We start from the raw sequence: 18581 nt of genomic DNA, 5'->3' as shown, positions 1-18581 counted from the left end.
GTTGGCGTGGCTCAGTGGGTGAGCAATGACCTATGAACCAGGAGGTCACAATTTGATTCCCAGTCAGGGCACATGCCTGGGTTGGCGGCTCAATCCCCAGTGGGGGGAGGGAGGGTGCAGGAGGCAGGTGATCAATGATTCTCATCATCGATATTTCTATTTCTCCCTTTCTGAAATCAATAAAAAATATTTTTAAAAAAGAGAAAATTTCAGACAAACAGTGCCTTACAAATGTTAACTCTAGTGGCTTTTTAAAGAAAGTACCTGTGGATATGCGTACAGAACGATGGAGGAGGAAGACACGGCCCAGGAATTGGGTGCTGGCCAGGGCACGGCAAAGGGAGCAGGAGACACCTGCAGCGCTCCAGCCTCCCTGCCCCCGGGATGGAGGCAAGTGTCCAGTGAAAGAGGAACGGTCAGACCCAGCAGGGGGAGAATTAGCACAGAAAACTAAGCAAATGAAAAAAAACGGTAATTATTAATTCCGTGAAAAACAAAAAGGGACTCAAAAAGTAATTTAATTATAGCCCAATTCTTGGTTCACAGTGAATAACTTCCACATAATAATATAAATTGTAATCCACACTGATATCGATTTACCTACAAACTGGAAAGACAAGGAAGGGATGGTGTCCCTCATCTGTTAGGACAAGGAGCCAACAGACAGTGTCTGAGATTGACAAATCGAGCAAGACCAGTGTGAGCATGTTACAAAATAAATAGCCAAGATAACTGCAAATGACTAGCAGGGAGCAGCCCCAGGGGCGGAGACTCTTTTCTTCTCATGGTCTAATCCACAGTACTAAGCAGGCCCATGTTTTTAGATAAATATTTTTTTACAGGCACCAACTCTCCTCCTCCTCAATGTACACAATTTCCTGGAGTCCTGACTAGTGAGGCCCTGGGTCCCGTGCACTGCTTCTTGCTTCATTTACACTGTCCACATCACCGCAGTTCATGTTTTTAGTGACAGCACATGGTAGTCCATCATATAAACTCAGGTTAGTTGCTGGGCATAGGAGCAGTTTCTCCGCTTTCATCATGAATAGCTATGAAGAGAACCCAGAGCAGACCTTTTTGCTCCGAGTTCACACAGTTCATCACTTGACTGGGGTGAAGGGGACTGTAAGGTCATCTGGTTCAACACGGCCACCTGAGCAGTGACAGCCCAGCCCCGAGGACACAGCACCAGTGACAAGGGGCTGTACCTTCTAGGGCAGGCCCTTCCTGTCGGACAAGCTCCCTGAGAAAGCTCTTCAGGTTCAGCCGAGTCTCTGACTGACAGTGACCCTGCTGTGCCCCCAACCCCCTCTCCCTGTCTGTCCGTTTCCAGGTGAAACCTCCTACTTGTTCTCCCTGCGCATCAGGGGCTTTGATCAGAACCCTTCACCGTCCTCTCCCAACTGGTCCATGTCTGCGAGTGGCCGGACTGTACAGAGAAGAGGGGATGGGCTCTTTTTTGTCTAGACCCCTTGCTTCTCTTAACCATCTGTACACCATAAGCATCTATAGATGCAAGTGGTGGACCTTTTTTAATTAAATTCAAAATACCGTGGCAGTTAACTGGTTAATCTGGCCCCAGAATGCATTCCTCAGGGGGCGAGGGGGTGGCTGCGGCTGTCACCCCAGTCCCTCACTGTGTCTTGGGCACAGAGGCTGTTGCCTGGCAGTGGCAGTCAGCTTGGGGCCCTTGGCCTCAGGGCAAAGGCTCTGCAGTTATTCCTGCCAAGTATCCCCTTTGCTGGTGCCAACTGCTCACTTCCTCTAGAGGGGCTGCCAAGCTCATAGGACTTTAGAGCAGAATCGGTCAAACTGCCTCATTTTACACAAGGGGAAACTAAGGTCCCCAGGGATTGGGTTACAACCCTGAGCTGTCGCCACATATCGGGCTGCTCCTGCTCAGAGAGGGGAAGACTAGGTCCTCTGGGAGTGGGGCTCCTGGCTCAGGAGTGGCCCCCCAGAATGCTGAGAGGTGGCCAGGCAGGCTGGCCAGGGCTGTGAGGCACCGAGGGCCGAGACTGTGGGTCTCTGGTTCTTGTGGGCTAAACATGTGCCTTTGTTCAGCCTCTGACTCACTCAAGCCTCTTGTCCATACCTTTCCAGCGAATTCCCTCACACTAGGGCCGCTGCCAGGTGAACTTTCCACTCACGTGGCTGCTCTGGGCTCCAGGGCATAGAAACGCATCTTGATTGGCAGTTCTGGGCTTCTGCCTCCTGCGCCACCTCCTCAGAGCCCCACAACTGCCCTCTGCTCTGTCCACCTGAGCCTCCTCTCCTGGGTGTACATTCTGGACCAAGCCTCCCGTCAGGAGCAGGGCCTGTGTGGTCTTCAGGAACGTGGTCGGGCTGGGGCCACGAGCTCCCTGCACGGGCACCCTCTGCCCTCTGCATGGAGCATCACAGGCCCGAGACCCTGACTGAGCCCAAGAGTTCAGAAAAGCCCCCTGTGGGGAGGCAGCTGTACTCTGGGCCCCTGAATGGAAAGAAGGGGCCCCTGCTCAGCTCAGGAGGGGAAATCAGAGCATGTGTTTTGCTTCAAGCTGAAGTGGCAGCAGCCAAGCTTCTGGAACCCCAGGGAGCAACAGGGGGTTCAGTCTCACCCAATAAAGCCTCTGACTGCCCCAGGCCAGGCCCCAGCCAACTCTGGCTGGGCCAGCAGCAGCAATGAGCGCTGTGCCTAAGGGGAGCGGCAAAGGAGAAGGCGGGCCGTGCCCCTCATCTCACCTTGACTGCTTCAGAGCTTCCTCTGGGCTTGGATGTGATTTCTGGAGGAAACTGGGGAGGACGGAGAAGCAGCAGGAGCCCAGTGAGCCGGTGCCTGCACCTTCCTGAGAAGAAAGGCGCTGAACCTCCTGGGTGCTCACGGACCTGCTGCTAGAGGCCACCCAGCGGTCGGATGGTGAGCACGGGAGCTTAGGAGGGGAGAGGGAAGCTGTCGCCCAGCACCTGCTGCGCGGGGAGCAGGCTGGGCCACTGCCTCTGCCCAGCTCAGTGAAAGGGGCTGGATCTTCCTGGTCCCAATTCCGCAGGCGCTTTAACACCAGCCCAGGGGTCAGGCAGCTGCCAGCCCCTCGCTCACAGGCATGTTGATATGGGCACTCAGCAGGGGTGCGCTCTGGCCTTCTCGAAGCACTAGTACCTGTGGAGGAGGTGCTCATGGCAGTAGGGTCATGCCCCCTGGAGCCCTTCCCCCCTGCTCGGCCAAGCCTGGCCTGGTCTGCACTGGCCCTAATGACAGGCCACCAGGGCTCTGTCAAAAGGGCTAGGGAGGCTGGAAGGCCTCTCCTGTGCAGATACCCACCCCCACCCGGCAGCCACCTGGGGACCTTGTCCACACGCACTCCCACTGTCCTCCCCAAGCAGTACCAATGGTGACCTACCTTGATAATGTCTGAGATGCCCTTGTCACTGAGACTCTCCACAAAGGTCTCCAGGGGGTAGCTGAGCCCTGGCACCAACAAGGGAACCTAAGTTTGGGGACAAAGACGTTAGGAAGTCAGCCCTCATGCCAGGGGAAAACAAGGACCTTCACTCCTTGAGGCAGACAGGCCCCATAGCTGCTGCAGGACCAACAGGCTTCTGGGAGAGGCCCAGGAGGGCCCCGGCATGGCTGTTCCCCCAGCACCGGCTGCGTGGCTCTGAGACCTCTCGCAGGCTGGGAGGAGGGCAGCTGAGGCAGGTCTTGGGTGCTCTCCCCGGAGGCCCCTGTTGTGCCCTCGCCTAACCTGTGGCTGCAGCCCCCTGCCAGCCCTCACCTCCGACCGGGTGGAGGCTCCGTGGGCATTTAATCAGCCCCCCTCCCCCACCTTCCCATGTCTCAGGAGGCTGTCAAGTACCTTGAAGAAGGCCCTGGGCAGGGCATAGAGCGCCTCGTTGTACAGGAAGCAGATCAGCAGCCCCAGGATGGGTCGGGCTGTCGAGGTGTTCTGCAGGTGAAGCGTGAGCTTAAAGGTGGGGCCCAGGCCTTGGACCTATGGAGAGGGTGGAGTGGGTAGACCTAGTGGCCTTGGGCGTGGAACACGATGTGCCCTGGCCCTGCTTCCTCATCAGTGTCCTCAAGTCACCTCCTCCGACTGTTCTGGCTCACTGTCCCTCTGCCTCTCAAAATGCCCAGAAGGTTGGCCCCAGTGGGTGCAGGAATCAGCCACGGCCCAGGGCCGGGAAGCGTTTGATAGGGGCCACTCGGCACGTTGGGTCAGAGGCAGAGCTGGCCTCGGGATACAAGTCCCAGCTCCTACCTGTGTCCTCACCACTGCCCCTGCCCCTCTTCCTAGAGCTTGGCCCGCCTCCCCTCTCGTCCTGTGGTGGCCGAAGTGATTTCATTTTCCTCCCTCTTACCCTCGGTTGCTCTGTAGCTTCTTCCTCTCTCTATCTATCCACTTTCTTTAGGGAAAGAGAAATCAGAAACCCAGTTGGGACAGATGGCACACCTCAGGGACCTATTGAGAGCTGGCTGGAGCCCTGATGACCTTAAGGCCACTTGTATCTGGGTGTGTGGGCTCCTCCTCCTGGGCCTGTGCAAGCCTCAGGCAGTCCTAACACCTGGGGCTGCCGCAGTTGCTGAAATGAACAGCTTTCTTCCCTGTACATAGCGGGAAGAGTCCTCCAGGCTCCTGGGAAGAAACATCCCAAAGCGAGGGCTTGTCTGAGCACAACTTGGAATGAGGGAGCTGGAGAGTGTGTCCCTGTGTGGCCAGCCGCGGGGCAGAGGCAGCACAGGAGAGTGAGGTGAGCACGCTCTCACAAAGCAGGACATGAGACTGGGTCCCTGGGCCTGTGGGAAGGTGAGAAGGGGGGACGGGGCCTAGTTGACTTGGAATTGGCTCTGGAGCTGCAGGGTTCCCACCCCCCCCTGATCTCTGCCCCTCTGACTCTGAAGCTGCTGACTTCCCCCAACAGCTGGGCGCTCACCACAGCGTGTAGCTTGAGTGGCTCCCGGGCTGTCGCAGACACGGGGCTCAGGCTGGACTCGAGGGCCTGCACGTAGGCACGGGCGGCCCGGAGGCGCAGCAGGTAGAGGTCGGTCTGGAAGGTCCGGTGCATGGCTGAGGAGAGACACAGAGGGCTGACGCTAGAGGTGGGGAGGGGAGGCGGGGTGGGTGCAGGTGGGGGGAGAGTGCAAGACGAAGGCTCAGTGGGCAGGGTCTGCAGAGGCTGGGAATGTGGGGAAAAGGAAGGCCTTCTGATGACACTGGATGCTGGACTACTCCCTGCTTCCTCTTCCTGGTCCTACCACCTCGCTGCCCGCACAATCTCAGGGCCCTTTGCTGGCTGTTTCTATTCCACCATAAGCACTGGTGTTCCCTTGAGTCTTGCCCTTGGTCCTCTTCTTCTCCTCTGTCTTTCTCCCGTGGACAATCCATGTCCTGCCCTGGCCATGACCACCCCAAAGAGGAACAACTGTTGGTGAGGGACTCGTGACTGCTGGGTCTTCGGTGCCCACCTCAGGGCCTGGCCCATGTCCACACTTGATAGGGCGTCTCCAGCAGCTCGGCACCTGGGGCAGCCTCCTGCTTCTAACTGCCTGATGGTCACCTGCACCTGGATGTACCATCAACACCTCAAATTCAATGATGCAGACACCAAGCTCGATTCCCTGCCTCCGCCATGGCAGCCCCATCTCTCAAGTCACCTAGGTGCACCCCTCACATCCAGTCATTTGTCACGACCGATGACTCGGCCTCAAAGCCATCTCCAGAGCCCACCCGCCGCTGCACTCCTGTGGTCTCTCCAGATTTGGCACTTGGTCTGCCAGTCTGTCTTAGACTTTGAGGTGCTTTTTGCCATTCACAAGTTTTACATCTTTATGTTATCTCATCTATTAATCTTTCCTTTTCCTTCAATACTTTAACAGTTTTATTTTTAATTTACCCAGAATATTGTGTTTGCTATGAGGTAGAGTTCTAAATTTTTTTTCTAGAAGCAAGTGGTTCCAATGGCGTTTTGTGGACAATCTCTTCTTTCCCTACTAATCTGAAACAATACCTTTAACATTCACTAACTTTCCACATAAACAGGGAAGGGCGTTTCTGGACTTCCTAAATGTGCCATTGATCTGTATCAGTTCCCCTATTGATATCACAGCTGTGAATTCCTACAGCTCCAGTCCATTCCAAGTGATAGGCTAGGTCCCCTCATTCCTATTGCCTCCAAATTTCTCAGATTTACTGTTAGAATCATTTGGTCAAGTCCTCAAAATAAATCCCAGTGGGGTTGCGCTGTTACTTTGCTAGGTTTCTAGATTAATTCTGGAAACTGTTCATTAATCCACAGCATTACCTTAGGTCTTGCCACCCTGAGACTTGGTAAATCTCATCATTTCAGGTGGTCGCTTATGTTCATAAGAACAGTTTTATAATCTCCTTCATTGGATTTTGTATGTCTTCTTGTTCAGTTTGTTTCTAGAGATTTCCTTGCCATTGTGGATGGAAACTTTCCATCGTATTTTCTAACTGGTTATTGTTGGTATACTCAAAAGCTATTTATTTCTGACTATTTTACACTTGGTCACCTTTGAGAACTTCCTAATTATTTCTTTAATATACCAATTGCTTTTCTTGGGCTCTCTAGGCTACAATAGCCTGTTAGTTATTTTCTTTATCCTCTACTTTACCTTTAAACTTCAAGCCAGATCCCTTTTTAAGACAGAGCTGGTTGAGTTACTGTATTTTTCTGCTTCACATCTTTCCCAGCTCCCACTAACTAATTTAAATCTTAGCTTTGCGTTCCAGGCCCTTTCGAAGCAGGCTCTGACCGCCTTTCCAGCCTCCCCTCTGGCCACTCGGCCTCCCTGCACCACACCCACAGCTCCCTGGCTGATGCTGCTTGAATTCAGGTGGGCCCTGTGCCCTGGCCCAGCCTCTGCCTAAATCGCCCTTCCCTACCCCTCTGGCTGGTGCGTTTGTCATCCTCTTTCAGGATGAAGTCCAACGTCACCTCTCTCTGAAGCCTGTCCCAGGCTCCCAGGCACTGCATTCCGATCTCTCAGTAGCCCTTTGCAGAGACCGTTTCTGCAGCGGTCGTGCAATAAGAAGTTAGCAGGAGACGGAGCTCCTCAGGTAGGGACTGATTCAAGGCACCCGGCATAACCATGGGTACTGAATGAATGAGGAGGAAAAACTAAATAGGAAAAGGAAGAGCCTTGGTCAAATTCTACTTCTTTCACAGGAATTCCTGCATCTAGCCCTAGCCGGTTTGGCTCAGTGGATAGAGCATCAGCCTGCGAGCCAGAGGGTCCCGGGTTCAATTCCGGCCAAGGGCACGTACCTCAGTTGCAGGCTCCTCCCCAGCCCAGGCCCTTGTCCGAGCTAGTGCAGGAGGCAACCAATCGATGTGTTTCTCACATCCATATTTCTCTCTGTCTTTCCCTCTCTCTTCTACGCTCTCTAAAAATCAATGGAAAAATATCCTTGGGTGAGGATTAAAAAAAAAAAAAAAGAATTCCTGCATCTCGTGACCACTCCCTCCTCTGAATGCCCAGGGCTCCTGCCCTCACCCACAGCACCGTCCACCTGAGGCAGTTATTTGTAGGCAGGGTGGCCGCCTAGGCTGTCCCTGGACTACTGGAGGCACAAGCTTGCACAGCCACCCAGGTCTCCTCCCACTGCTCGGGGCCCCCAGGCCGCATCCACCCAGCTCTCACTGCCTCAGAGCAGCAGAGGAAGAGGAAGAGCGTGGCCTGAGTCTCACCGGTGCCGGCCTCCCGCTCTCGCAGCGTCTGGTCCACATAAAGCCGAGTCTTTCGGGGCACACTGAGTTTTGTGGCCTGGGCTGGTGGGGGGCCCAGCTCACCTCCCCCCTCCACAAACACTGCTGTGCGCTTCAGGATCTTGATAATCAGGCCACCACCTAGGGAAGTGGACAGCCAGAAACAGATGTGACCTCCCCAGTCACACTACATTCCAATCTCTTCCCCAATTTCCCCCGCCCCCCCCTCATTTCTGTGCATGCCTGCCCTGCTGCTGAGACTCTGAATTTCTGGAAGGAATGAAGTCCGTCTAAACTCCTACCACTAGTTATTTCATTCGCTTCAGTTATTCGCTTCAGAACTTTGATGTTCCTGGTGTGGTAGGCGCTGGGGATGCTGGGTGAACCAGAGACACAATCCAGCCAAGGGTTTGGCCCTGAGGTCACCATGTCAAACCGCTGATGAGCTGTCCCCTGTGTCGGCCAGCCTTGCTTTCCACACCCACGCCCTCCCGTGCCTCACTTCCACCTTCTCTCTTTCCCAGGATCTGGCCTGTTCCCTTCACTCCCAACTCGACCCCCTTGCCAGGTCCGACGCCCCTCACCTCGCGTAGTCATGATGAGGGTGTTATCTTCCCGCCCGAAGCGGCCAAAGCAAAGGCTGGTCACTGCATCCTACGGTGCAGACACTCGAGTTTATTTAGGAAAATATTGTGGAGAGGGAGCAAGACTGCGGTAGAGGGGTAAGGTCGGGGGACCCCAGGTGAGATGGGAGGCGAGGCCTGGGGCAGTGCTGCCTCTGAAACAGCGCCTTTCTAATCTCCCTCCCACCGCTCTGCCCCGGCTACAGTTCCAGACTCAACACCCCTGGCTTGTGGGGTCAGCTTCCTAAGAGGCTTCCCAGACCAGTCTTTCTCCCCGTCTGTCCTTCACAGCTGCCTCTCAAAACCAACATGATCATGTGGATTCTCTTCTAGAAAACCTCCAATGGCTCTTGTTCTCCGTCCCCCTTCCACATGTGCCTATAGCCCACTTTCCTGTCAATTCTTTACTCTACCTCTCCCAACCCACACAACACCTGCCCTCAAGTTTTCTATTGTGGCATAGGACACTTGACACATCCATACACACCAAAGTTTCACTTGTGATACACACTGAATTTTATGTTGCTGGTTGTGACCCATTAAATTGATTTAATGACTCACAATTGGTGTTTGAAAAACTCTGGTCCAAACTACTTGGATTCCCTAATCAAGAGCACTCGTGCCTCTCATCCTTTTTTCATGCTGTTCCATCTGGAATGTTCTTCCATTCACCCACTTGGCAAGCTGTTTTGAAGCCCAGTTGAACTGTCACTTGCCGTACAAAGTGTCCCTGAGTTCCATCCCCATTTATCTACGCCGACACGCAGCCCGCTCTGCTTTTTCAGCACTTGGCTTCTGTCTGCCTTCTATTCGAATCAGCTGTGTCTTTGGCTGGCTGTCACCTTGGATATTAAGCTCCCTGAAGGCAAGGGTTTAGCATTGTTTTATACCCCTCAATACAATGAGTTGTGCATATGAAGTGCTCAACAAATGTTTTTGAAATGCATTAAAAGTCCAGGGCAGTGGATGGAGTGGAATCAGGAGGCAGCTAAGCTGCCCTAGAGGTGAGAGTGAGGCAAGGAGTCAGGGCTCACCGGGGTGCGGATGACGTTGAGCAGGGTCTTGTCATGGTAAATGCGGACCTCTCCATTGGCTAGCCCAGCCATGACGGCCTGCAGGCCCCGGGAATGCTGCTCCAGGAGGTTCATGGTCAGGATGGCTGCAGGCATCTGCACCGTCCACAGCCTCTTACCCTGGGAGGGAATAGCCAGGTGTCTGCAGGAGTTTTAGGGGTTAGAATGGAAAGAGGGGGTGGCTAGAATTGCTGGGAAGGGGATGCCAAAAGGGCTCACCTGGTAAGGGGGACCTGGGAGACATGCGTGGAGGGGTGGGGTGGGGTGCTTGCCTGGAGGCCATACCTTGTGGGTGAAGCCATGCAGGCTGTCTTGGTTGCTGCCCACCACCAGGACCTTGTGGACCCGAACAAGCCCCACAGGCTGGGCGCTCAGCTCGATGCAGTACTTGGGGCACTTGGAGTCTCTGTGGAGTAAAGAGAGACTCTCCAAGCCCAGAGAAACCCTCTCTCCCTCCCTGGCCTACCCTCCTCTTTTAAGCCCCATAGACTATCCTGGAAGGAACCTGTACCTCTTTAATAGCCGTGTGACCTTGAGGAACATGAAGCGTGTCCTCCTTCTTGGCCTCCCTCCTACCTTCACTACAGTGATCTGTGATAACCTGGCAGTTGACCGTTTACAGTGAGTGAGCCAGATGTAGTGCGAGTGGATTTTGGCACTTTAGTAATTTATCAGAACAGCACGGAGTTGGTGTGTAATTGCACAGCTTCCATGTCCTAGCCTCTGAATCTATTTCTCTCTCTCTTTTTAAAATATATTGTTATTAATTCCAGAGAGGAAGAGATAGAAACATCAATGATGAAAGAGAATCATTGATCAGCTGCCTTCCGCATGCCCCTACTGGGGATCAAGCCCACAACCCCGGGCATGTGCCCTTGACCAGAATTGAATCTGGGACCCTTCAGTCCACAGGCTGACACTCTATCCACTGAGCCAACCCAGCTAGGGCTGTTTCTCTTACCCAGAAAGTAGGGGTAGTTCCTGCCTACCAATCACAGGCTATGGCCCATTTTCTTCATCACCGAGTCTGGGCCAACGTCATGTCCAGACCCTCCCACTGGTCCCTGGGCCTCCTGCTAATCTATCCTCCACCCAGTAGAGTAATCTTTTAAATGTGTAAATGGATCATGTCATTCTTCTGAGTAAAATCCCATAGCAGCTTTCCACTAGACTTCAGATAAATCCAAGACCACATCCTAATGGGTCCTGCATGAGCCAACCTGGTCTTCATGTCGTTTCTGCCCACCCTCCTCCTTGCCCACCACGCTTGAGCAGCACATGCCAGTGTCTTCCCCACCTGAGTTTGCTTAGGTTCTCTCTGCCCACAACACTCTTTCTGAACTTTGGGAAAACTGGCCCCTTCTTCACCTTCAAGTCATTCCCACAGACAGGCGTTTGCTGATCACCTTGACCCCATTGTTTATCCCATGGTTTGTTGACTTTAATATCTGTCTTCCCATAAGGGCAGGAACTATGTTCATTCTGTTCATCAATACCTTATATAATGCTTAAGAAGGTGCTCAAAAACACCTCTCAATTAAAAAAATGAATGCTGTAAGGAATATCAAACTACTGCACTGAAAAGTATCACATACCAATAAAACAATATAACAAATATGAGAGACCATTTTTATTTCTTCCAATTTCTGATTGCATTGCTTATGTGCTACAGCCACCCAGCTGGTCTCTCACTTCGCCAACCCCCATCACACAAGCCTCCAGATACCCCCTGTGCTCCTGGGTTCAGCCTCCTATGTGCACGTCTCAGCTCTTTCCATTCCCAAATTCTAGCCCAAGGCCCCCGCTCATCTTGCAAACCCCAGAAACCGCCAGGTATCTGAGATGTTCTTTCTGGCCCAAGAGACCACGTGTGGCTACCTTCTCAGGATGTAGATGTTCCCATTGCGGCAGGCAGCGGCAAGCCGGAACTCTACATCGAACTGGCCAGAAACCTCCAGGAAGACGGGGACGCTGGGTAGGTTCATCTGCGAAGAAGAGGCTCAAACATCCCATTTCTCTGGAGCCCCAGTCCTTCCCTACCTTGAAGGGACCAGCTCCCCTCTATCTGAAGTCCCAGCTTCCTCACTCACACCCAGCTGGTCAATTTAAACTCGTACAATTTTTCTGGAGGGAAACTGAGCAACATGTAGCACAAGCCTTTGACTAAACTACGCCACTTCTAGGAATGCATCCTAAGGAAATATTTAGACAAGCATGCAAAGACATTTGGGCAAGAACGCCTACTGCAGTGGTGTTAATAATAGTGAAAACGGAAAACAATTTAAACCCACAATAGGTGACAGGGTAAATAAATGTTGTAAATCTATAAAATGGGTACTGTGAGGCCTTTGAAAAGGAGAATGTGGTTTTATATAGATGTGGAAAGACCTTGATGAGCTACTGCTACGTGAAAAGAGCAAGTTATACGATCCTGTACCACAAGGCCGTTTTTGTAAAAAATATATATATAGTTATATATCTATGTCTAAATATGAAAATGTCAGGAAAGACATATGATGAAACTTTGATAGTAAATGTCTGTGAGTGGTGGGATTTCTTTATATATTTTTTTCTTTATGCTTATCTATACTTTATAATTTTTCTACAATGAACATGCATTACAAGAACTGGGAGCAGGAGAGGTGGGGGAACAGAGGGAGGGAATGCAGCCTGGGCCTCGGGTGTGCCGTGTCAGGCCCCACACTGACCGTGGCCAAAATGGTGAAGGCCTCCGGGTCCAGCACCAGGAGCTCCTTGTTCTCAGTGCCCAGCACCAAGCATGACACAGCATCCTCGTCAGCCAGGTTCTTCTTTAAGGTGGTCATGGTGGTGATGACTGTCTGCAGAAGGACTCCAGGGGTCACCCGGGATCCCCACACACCATTCCCCCCATACACCACCAAGACACCACAGGAGGGAAGAAAGAGGGTAAAACAGGAGGGAGAGTATCAGAGAGGCAAAAGAAGATTTATGTACAAAGGTGTTTATTGCAACAAACCTAACTTTCTAACAAAAGAGGATTGTCTAAGTCAATTATGAACTATCCATATGATCCTAAACAATGCAGTCACTTAAGAAATCACATTTTAAAAGAAGATTCAAAGATAAAAGAATACTTCTAATGTTTTAAGAGAAAAAAATCGGTAAAAAGTTACATTAGTATAATCCCAGTTTTTAAAAATGTATGAATAGAAAAACATGCTGAAAGGCTAAACCCTTAAATACTAACACTGGTTATCTCTGGACAACAAGCTCACGGGTGCTATTTAATTTCTTCAGTGTGCTTTTCTGTAATTTCTGCAGTGGACACATGTTCCTTTTCTAATTGTGATCGGAGAGAAAACAAAAGAGAAGGGGATGACCCCCCTTTTAGGGATTTCTCCTATGGAAATATTTTAGCAGGACCCAATGTTTCTTTGAATAAAGCTGCTCATTGTGTGATTATCTTTAAGATTAAAAGCTGAGTGGAAGGAGAAAGGTTACAGAAGTATGGAACTTAGTGGTTCCCAATCATGTAACCATGACACACTTAGAAAGATTGCCCTCTGCCCCAAAACTGCATCTATTGAGCAACAATTCACTTCCTGATTTTAGAAGTACTCAAAGATACTGACAACTGTGGATCTGAGCTGCTGATCAGCAGGAGAGAACATGCTTCTCACAGAATAGGTCTAAGACTAGCCAATGGCTGAGGACTGTGTTGATCAACATGTTTGACTCAAGTGACCTCATGGCTCCCATGAGGCTTTCTAAAATGCAGAGAACAGCTCTGGGAGTCTGTCCCTGGACTAAGGGTCAGCCCCTAGGTCAGGAACCAATAGAGTTAATCAGTGAATAGGTTCATCAATAAAGCAATTAAAAGTGTAACTAACAAAAAACTATGAAGTGAATAAAACGGACACATTTCTTGTCCAATGACTTGCATGTGACTAGTTATATAAACACTGAATGGCATAATAAAAAATCAATTAAATAATTCAGGGGCCACTAAAACCATAGTTCTTAAATTCTTTAATGCTCAAAATATGTTCTGTTACTCAAGGGAAGCAGGATATAAAAGTGTATTTATGAAGGAAATGTACCAAAACAAGAAGAGCAAGTACCTCAGGTAGTGAGATTGTTGTCATCTCTATTTCTCCTTTATACTTTTAAAATTTTCCAAATTTTCTCTTATGAGAATATATTACCTTTACCCTCAGGACAATGAAAGCTCTATAAAGTTATATAACTATAGATCAAGCCAAAGCTGTCACTTAACTGGAAAAGCAGAAGGCCCTGCAGCTTTGTGACCATATCTGTGTGGCAGGATTGGAAGGGAAACCGCAAAGTGAAACTAGTCAGGTCTGGTTGTAGAATTTACCACTGATGTTAGGTGGTTTTTTAAAAAATTATCCGTATTTTTTATGGAGAAATGAGGACAAGGGGCATTACCTGACGTTTGATGGCCTTGGACTTGTGCTGGTTCACAAAGGCCTCCATTTCACTCAGCTCCAGCTGCAGAAACCTGGAGAACATGCAGCTGCGTGCCCTGGGCCTGGCTATCCTCCACAGGCCACTCAGCCACGCCCTTCCCCCTGGAGCTTCCGGAGCCCAGGCCCTCAGAGGGCCCTTACCTGAGCGACTGTACAGACAAAGGCACCTCTGCCTTCTCCCTGCAGAGAGAAGGGCAATCATGGCAGGTTTAGTTGAGGAACAGAGCCCTGGGTTTAGACCAAGAGCTCTGGGATGAAAGAGTCGGAGAGGAGGGCAGGGTGGGAGGCGAATGAAGGGGAGGGGGGCTCTCACCGGATGCCTTCCAGCATCTCCTTCAGGGTCAAGGGGTCGATCCGGTCCTATAACAGCATAGGAAGAAGGTAAAGCCTGTGCACTCCAGAGCCAGGCAGAGAAGGAGGATGCCCCAGTGGCTGCCATCTTTGCCTTCTTGTTCCCATCCCCCACATCACTTACCTCTTTGGCTTGGTTCCAAAGATCTTCTTCCAGGGGGTTTGCAGGCAACTGGGGCAGGCTGAACTTGAAGTAGGGCCTAAGATTCTTATACACATACACACAAGGGCCTGAAGCAAGTGCCAGAGCTGGTGTTCGGGGCTCATGTTGATCCTTGAGGAAGGTGGCAGCAGCGGCCGGCAGCTCAGATAGTGGGCTTTCAGTCAGTACTCTGGGTCCTTTGAGCACCTTCAGGCGGGGCTGCTGCCCACCCGGGCCAAGGTCCCCCACCACCAGCTGTAAAGAGAGGCTGGCTTACCCCAGGCTCAGAGTCTAAAGACCTTGCCACTAACCCTCTTCTGGGGCTCAGTCTTTTTGCTGGTGCATATTCATTCACTCCCACCCAACAGCAAATGCTTTGCGATAAGGCTTGCAAGCTCTGTGACCTTGGGACCTCACTCTCAGAGACCAGCAGTGCCTAAACTTCCTGTGCCTGTTTCCCCACCAGCAAAATAGGTATATCGATTTCATGACACTTGCAGTGAAAATCAAATGAGATAATGAATTACAGAACATGGTGAGTCCTAGTGAGGAGCAGGTGGCAGCTGATGTTTTCATTATTCATCCAGTAAATATTCCAGGGCCTGCTCCCTGCCAGGCACTATTCTAGACACTGGGACAGTGGCCGAGGTCAGTGGGGCACTGGAAACTCATGTCTGGGCTTCTGACGCCTGACTTCCAAATGGGAACAGAGCTAAGGAAGCAGAAGCAAGCATGCAGAGACCAAAACCAGGCTCTTCGGTCTGTTTTGTGTTTTGTTATTCTTTAATTCTCACCCGAGGATGTGTTTAGAGAGGAAGGAAGAGAAAAAGAGAATGAGAGAGAGAAACATTGATGTGAGAGAGAAACACCGATTGGCCATTCCCCCACACGTGCCCCAACCTGGAATCAAACCTGCAACCTGGGTATGTGCCCTGACTGGGAAATTGAACCCACAACCTTTTGGTGTATGGGATGATGCTCCAACCAACTGAGTCAGGGCCAGTCTTTATTTTTCACCCTCTAACCCATACTCCATGCCACTGCAGCTGCCATGCAAGCCCATTCTCCTGACGAGGCCTTCAAGGCCCCTCTGATCTAGTTCCCAACGTGTTTTCCATCACCTTCCCATCCATGCTATGCTCCAGCCAGAATGGGGACTGCCACAGCACATCTGGATTCCGAGCATGTACAGTGCACCAGGAGCTACGCCAGGAATTCCATTTAATCTTCTCAACACCATATGCGGTAGGCATTATTATTAGCCTCATGTCACCAATGAGAAAGCTGTGGCTTAGTGATCTTAGGTAAATGTTCACACAGCTAGTATGTGGTAGACCTGGAACTGGAACCTAGGTCTGTCTGAATCCGAAGCCAGAGGCCTTAACTACCATTTCACATTGGCCTCAACTTCTAACTCCAAATTTACTCTTTCCAACTATGCTGTGAACGTCCAAGCCTCTGGGCCTCTGCTTGTGATACTGGGTTGCTTTTCCTTCCTCTCTTCTGTGCCTTCTTCATATACTTCATTCATCCTTCAAAACCTAGTTCACATGTTACTGCCTCCTGGTGCCTCCAGGTAGATTTCAGTATTCTCTCACTGATGCTCCCACAATACTTTCCATATGTTCTATTTTAGCACCCATCATTTACCCCACAAATATTTATCAAGTACCTAATTTGTGCCAGGCACTGGGCTAGATGTTGGGAATCAACAGTAAGCAAACTGGTCATTAAAAAAGGTATCACACCAAAGCATTTAACGTTTTACATTTGTTAGTGGGTCAGATTTCTCTATACTTCACTGCTGTAAACTCAACGCCAAGCACACAGTAGGTGTTCAATCTATATCTCCTCCAGAGACTGTATACTGATTCATTTCTGAGTTTAGTGTCTGTGCACAATGGCTGACACACAGTAGGGGTTCACTGTATGCTTGTTGACTTGCTGAATGCATTACATATAGAAATTTGGGGTCAAAAGGCAACAAATCCTACTGCACTTTCCATGTATTCTTGAGCTGCCCACCTAATACATGGGTTCACTGCCCATGGCAAAGGTTGAGCTATACAGTGGAACAAATAAATTACTTGGAATCCGACAGGCCCAGTTCTGCCACTTTCTACAAACTCAGTCAACTTAGCCTCTCTGAATCCATTTTCCCATTAACAAAATGGGGATAAATAATACCTATGTATATGAAAATGCCTCAAAGAGGGTCTAGTCCAGAAATGGATACTTAATATATGTTAACGTCCTTTCTTTAGCCCGATATATTTTTCAACCTTTAAAACACACACACACACACCCGTGCCTAGCCCCGACCAGTGTGGCTCAGTTGGTTGGAGCATTGTCCTGTACACTGAGGTCACAGGATCGAACCTGTGACCTCAGTGGGGCATGTATGGGAGGCAACCAATCAATGTTTCTCTTTCTCTCTCCCTCCCCTCCTCTCTCTAAAAAAAAAAAAAAAAGAAGTCCTGGGTTAAGAACTAAATAAATTAAATTAAATTAAAAACCTGTGCCTTTAATATTATTTATTTATTTGTTTACATTTTATTTACTTTATGTTTATTTTTAAATATATATATATATTTTAAATTTTATTTCAGAGAAGAAGGGAGAGGGAGATAGAAACATCAATGATGAGAGAGAATCATTGATTGGCTGCCTCCTGCCCGCTCCCTACTTGGGATCAAGCCCACAACCCAGGTGTCTTGGTTCATGGACCAATGGGCTATCTTTATGTTTAAAATTAAATTTCAACCTTTTTATTGTGGAAAAATTTCAGTCATAGACAAAAGTAGACAGACTCATATAATGAACCCATCGTCCAGCTTCAACAATTATCAGTTCATGGCTAATCTTAAAATCTATGTCCTTTTGATAAACATAAAAGTCACTTCAATTCCCTTCTACTTTCCCTCCAGATTCTAACCCCTCACATCCAACCAAGGGAGGTGCCTGCCCTTCCAGCAAAGAATTAACAAAATTAAGAGGCTTTGTCTTAGTAAAATCCCCAGCAGCATTCTGTATTATGAAATCGATGGGGTCTCTTCACCTTCCACATAAAGATAAAATTTAACACTAAACGTGCTGTTTCAGAGTGCTCATGAATTCCGCCCAGATTATGCTGAGCTTCTTTGGAAATGTCAATTCTGCTATTTCCGTCCCCCCAAGTTCTCTTTCTGCTGGGGTGATACCTTACCTTGTACTCCCCGTCCCCATGCAAATCTGCCAGCGCTGGAAAACACAAAAGAGCCATAAGCCAGGGTATCCGCCCAGAGGCCTCACTACAGAACCGTTATCTGACAGCTCCATCTCCCCAGAACCCGGGAAAGCAGGCCCCAGACTCACCCAGGCAGGCGGAAAAGGTGTGGATGTTGGCCAGGGGGTCGTAGTGCGCATCCAGCCATTTCGAACTGGCCTCATTGCTGGGAGAGGAGGGAAAGAGTTGGGGAGTGAGTACCCAGGGAGGGAGCTGGTCTCTGAGAGTGAGGTGTGGGGGGGGCCCCGAACTGGGGGTCCAAGTCCAGGCTCCACCACTGACCGCGACACACACACACACACACACACACGCGACACACCGCTTGGGCCTCGGTTTCCCTAGCTGTTCAAGAACCTCAGGAGCCAGATCCCGGGGGCACCCTCTTCACATCTGTAGGGAAAGAGGCCGCAAGGACTTTGGCCTTCACCTCTCAGCTTTGCCGCTATTGAAATCCGACGGAGACGCAGCAGCCATCTTCGCAGGCGTCGCCCTGGCAACCGGCTCTGGCCAGCCGCCGTGCAACAGCCCAGCGCTCCGGGTTCCGGAAAGCTCGCGTACAAACGTTCCGGCAGCCCAACTTTCCGGCCCGAGCCTGAGAAGCCATGCGGGACGTGCTGGCTTCTTTGCCGGGCTACTGGCGGCTAAAGCGCAATCCCTCATCCCAGCTCATAGGATTTCTCTCTCTTTGCTCCTTCCCAGCCGCAGCATCTGGGCCCTGTCATCTCTGGGTGAGCGGCAGGGCGCTTTGGCTTCAAGCCTGGAGGGAAGCCCTTCCAGTGTTTCTGAGCAGCAAAAGTAACCGGGCCCCTCAAGTTGAAAAGGGCCACGTCCTTTCTTCTAAAGGTTCAGGCTCAGAAAACAAAACACAAGGCTCAAGAGATTAAATCCTAAGATTCTGACTGAAGTTTCAGGTTTCTAGTTTTTAGACTCCCAGAATATTTCAAAATA

At 50.4% G+C, this 18581-nt stretch overlaps 1 protein-coding gene across 3 annotated transcripts; it reads right to left on the bottom strand.

The window, feature by feature from the left end:
* Positions 1 to 123: 123 nt before the first annotated feature.
* On the bottom strand, positions 124 to 18139 carry BBS1 (Bardet-Biedl syndrome 1). 3 transcript variants are annotated; one of them, XR_013814432.1, is made up of 18 exons: positions 18061 to 18139; positions 17723 to 17799; positions 17574 to 17608; positions 14351 to 14623; positions 14189 to 14235; positions 14017 to 14055; positions 13835 to 13907; positions 12112 to 12243; positions 11282 to 11388; positions 9689 to 9809; positions 9365 to 9523; positions 8292 to 8361; positions 7690 to 7848; positions 4912 to 5045; positions 3837 to 3971; positions 3381 to 3467; positions 2947 to 3139; positions 124 to 2828 (listed from the first exon to the last, which is right to left on the bottom strand). XR_013814432.1 is itself a non-coding variant. In XM_079789051.1 (17 exons), exons 1-17 carry the CDS (start codon positions 18105 to 18107, stop codon positions 3053 to 3055), a joined length of 1782 nt encoding a protein of 593 aa, XP_079645177.1. In that variant the 5' UTR covers positions 18108 to 18139; the 3' UTR covers positions 124 to 3052. The 3 variants fall into 3 exon arrangements, 2 of the variants coding, with proteins under 2 accessions (XP_079645177.1, XP_079645178.1); XM_079789051.1 differs by having other exon boundaries at positions 124 to 3139; XM_079789052.1 differs by having other exon boundaries at positions 124 to 3139; positions 3837 to 3926.
* Between the last annotated feature and the right edge of the window lie 442 nt (positions 18140 to 18581).

This window comes from Cnephaeus nilssonii (genome assembly GCF_951640355.1).
Source record: "Cnephaeus nilssonii genome assembly, chromosome: 13".
NCBI lineage: Eukaryota > Metazoa > Chordata > Mammalia > Chiroptera > Vespertilionidae > Cnephaeus > Cnephaeus nilssonii.
This window is presented reverse-complemented; position numbering and strand designations above follow the sequence as displayed.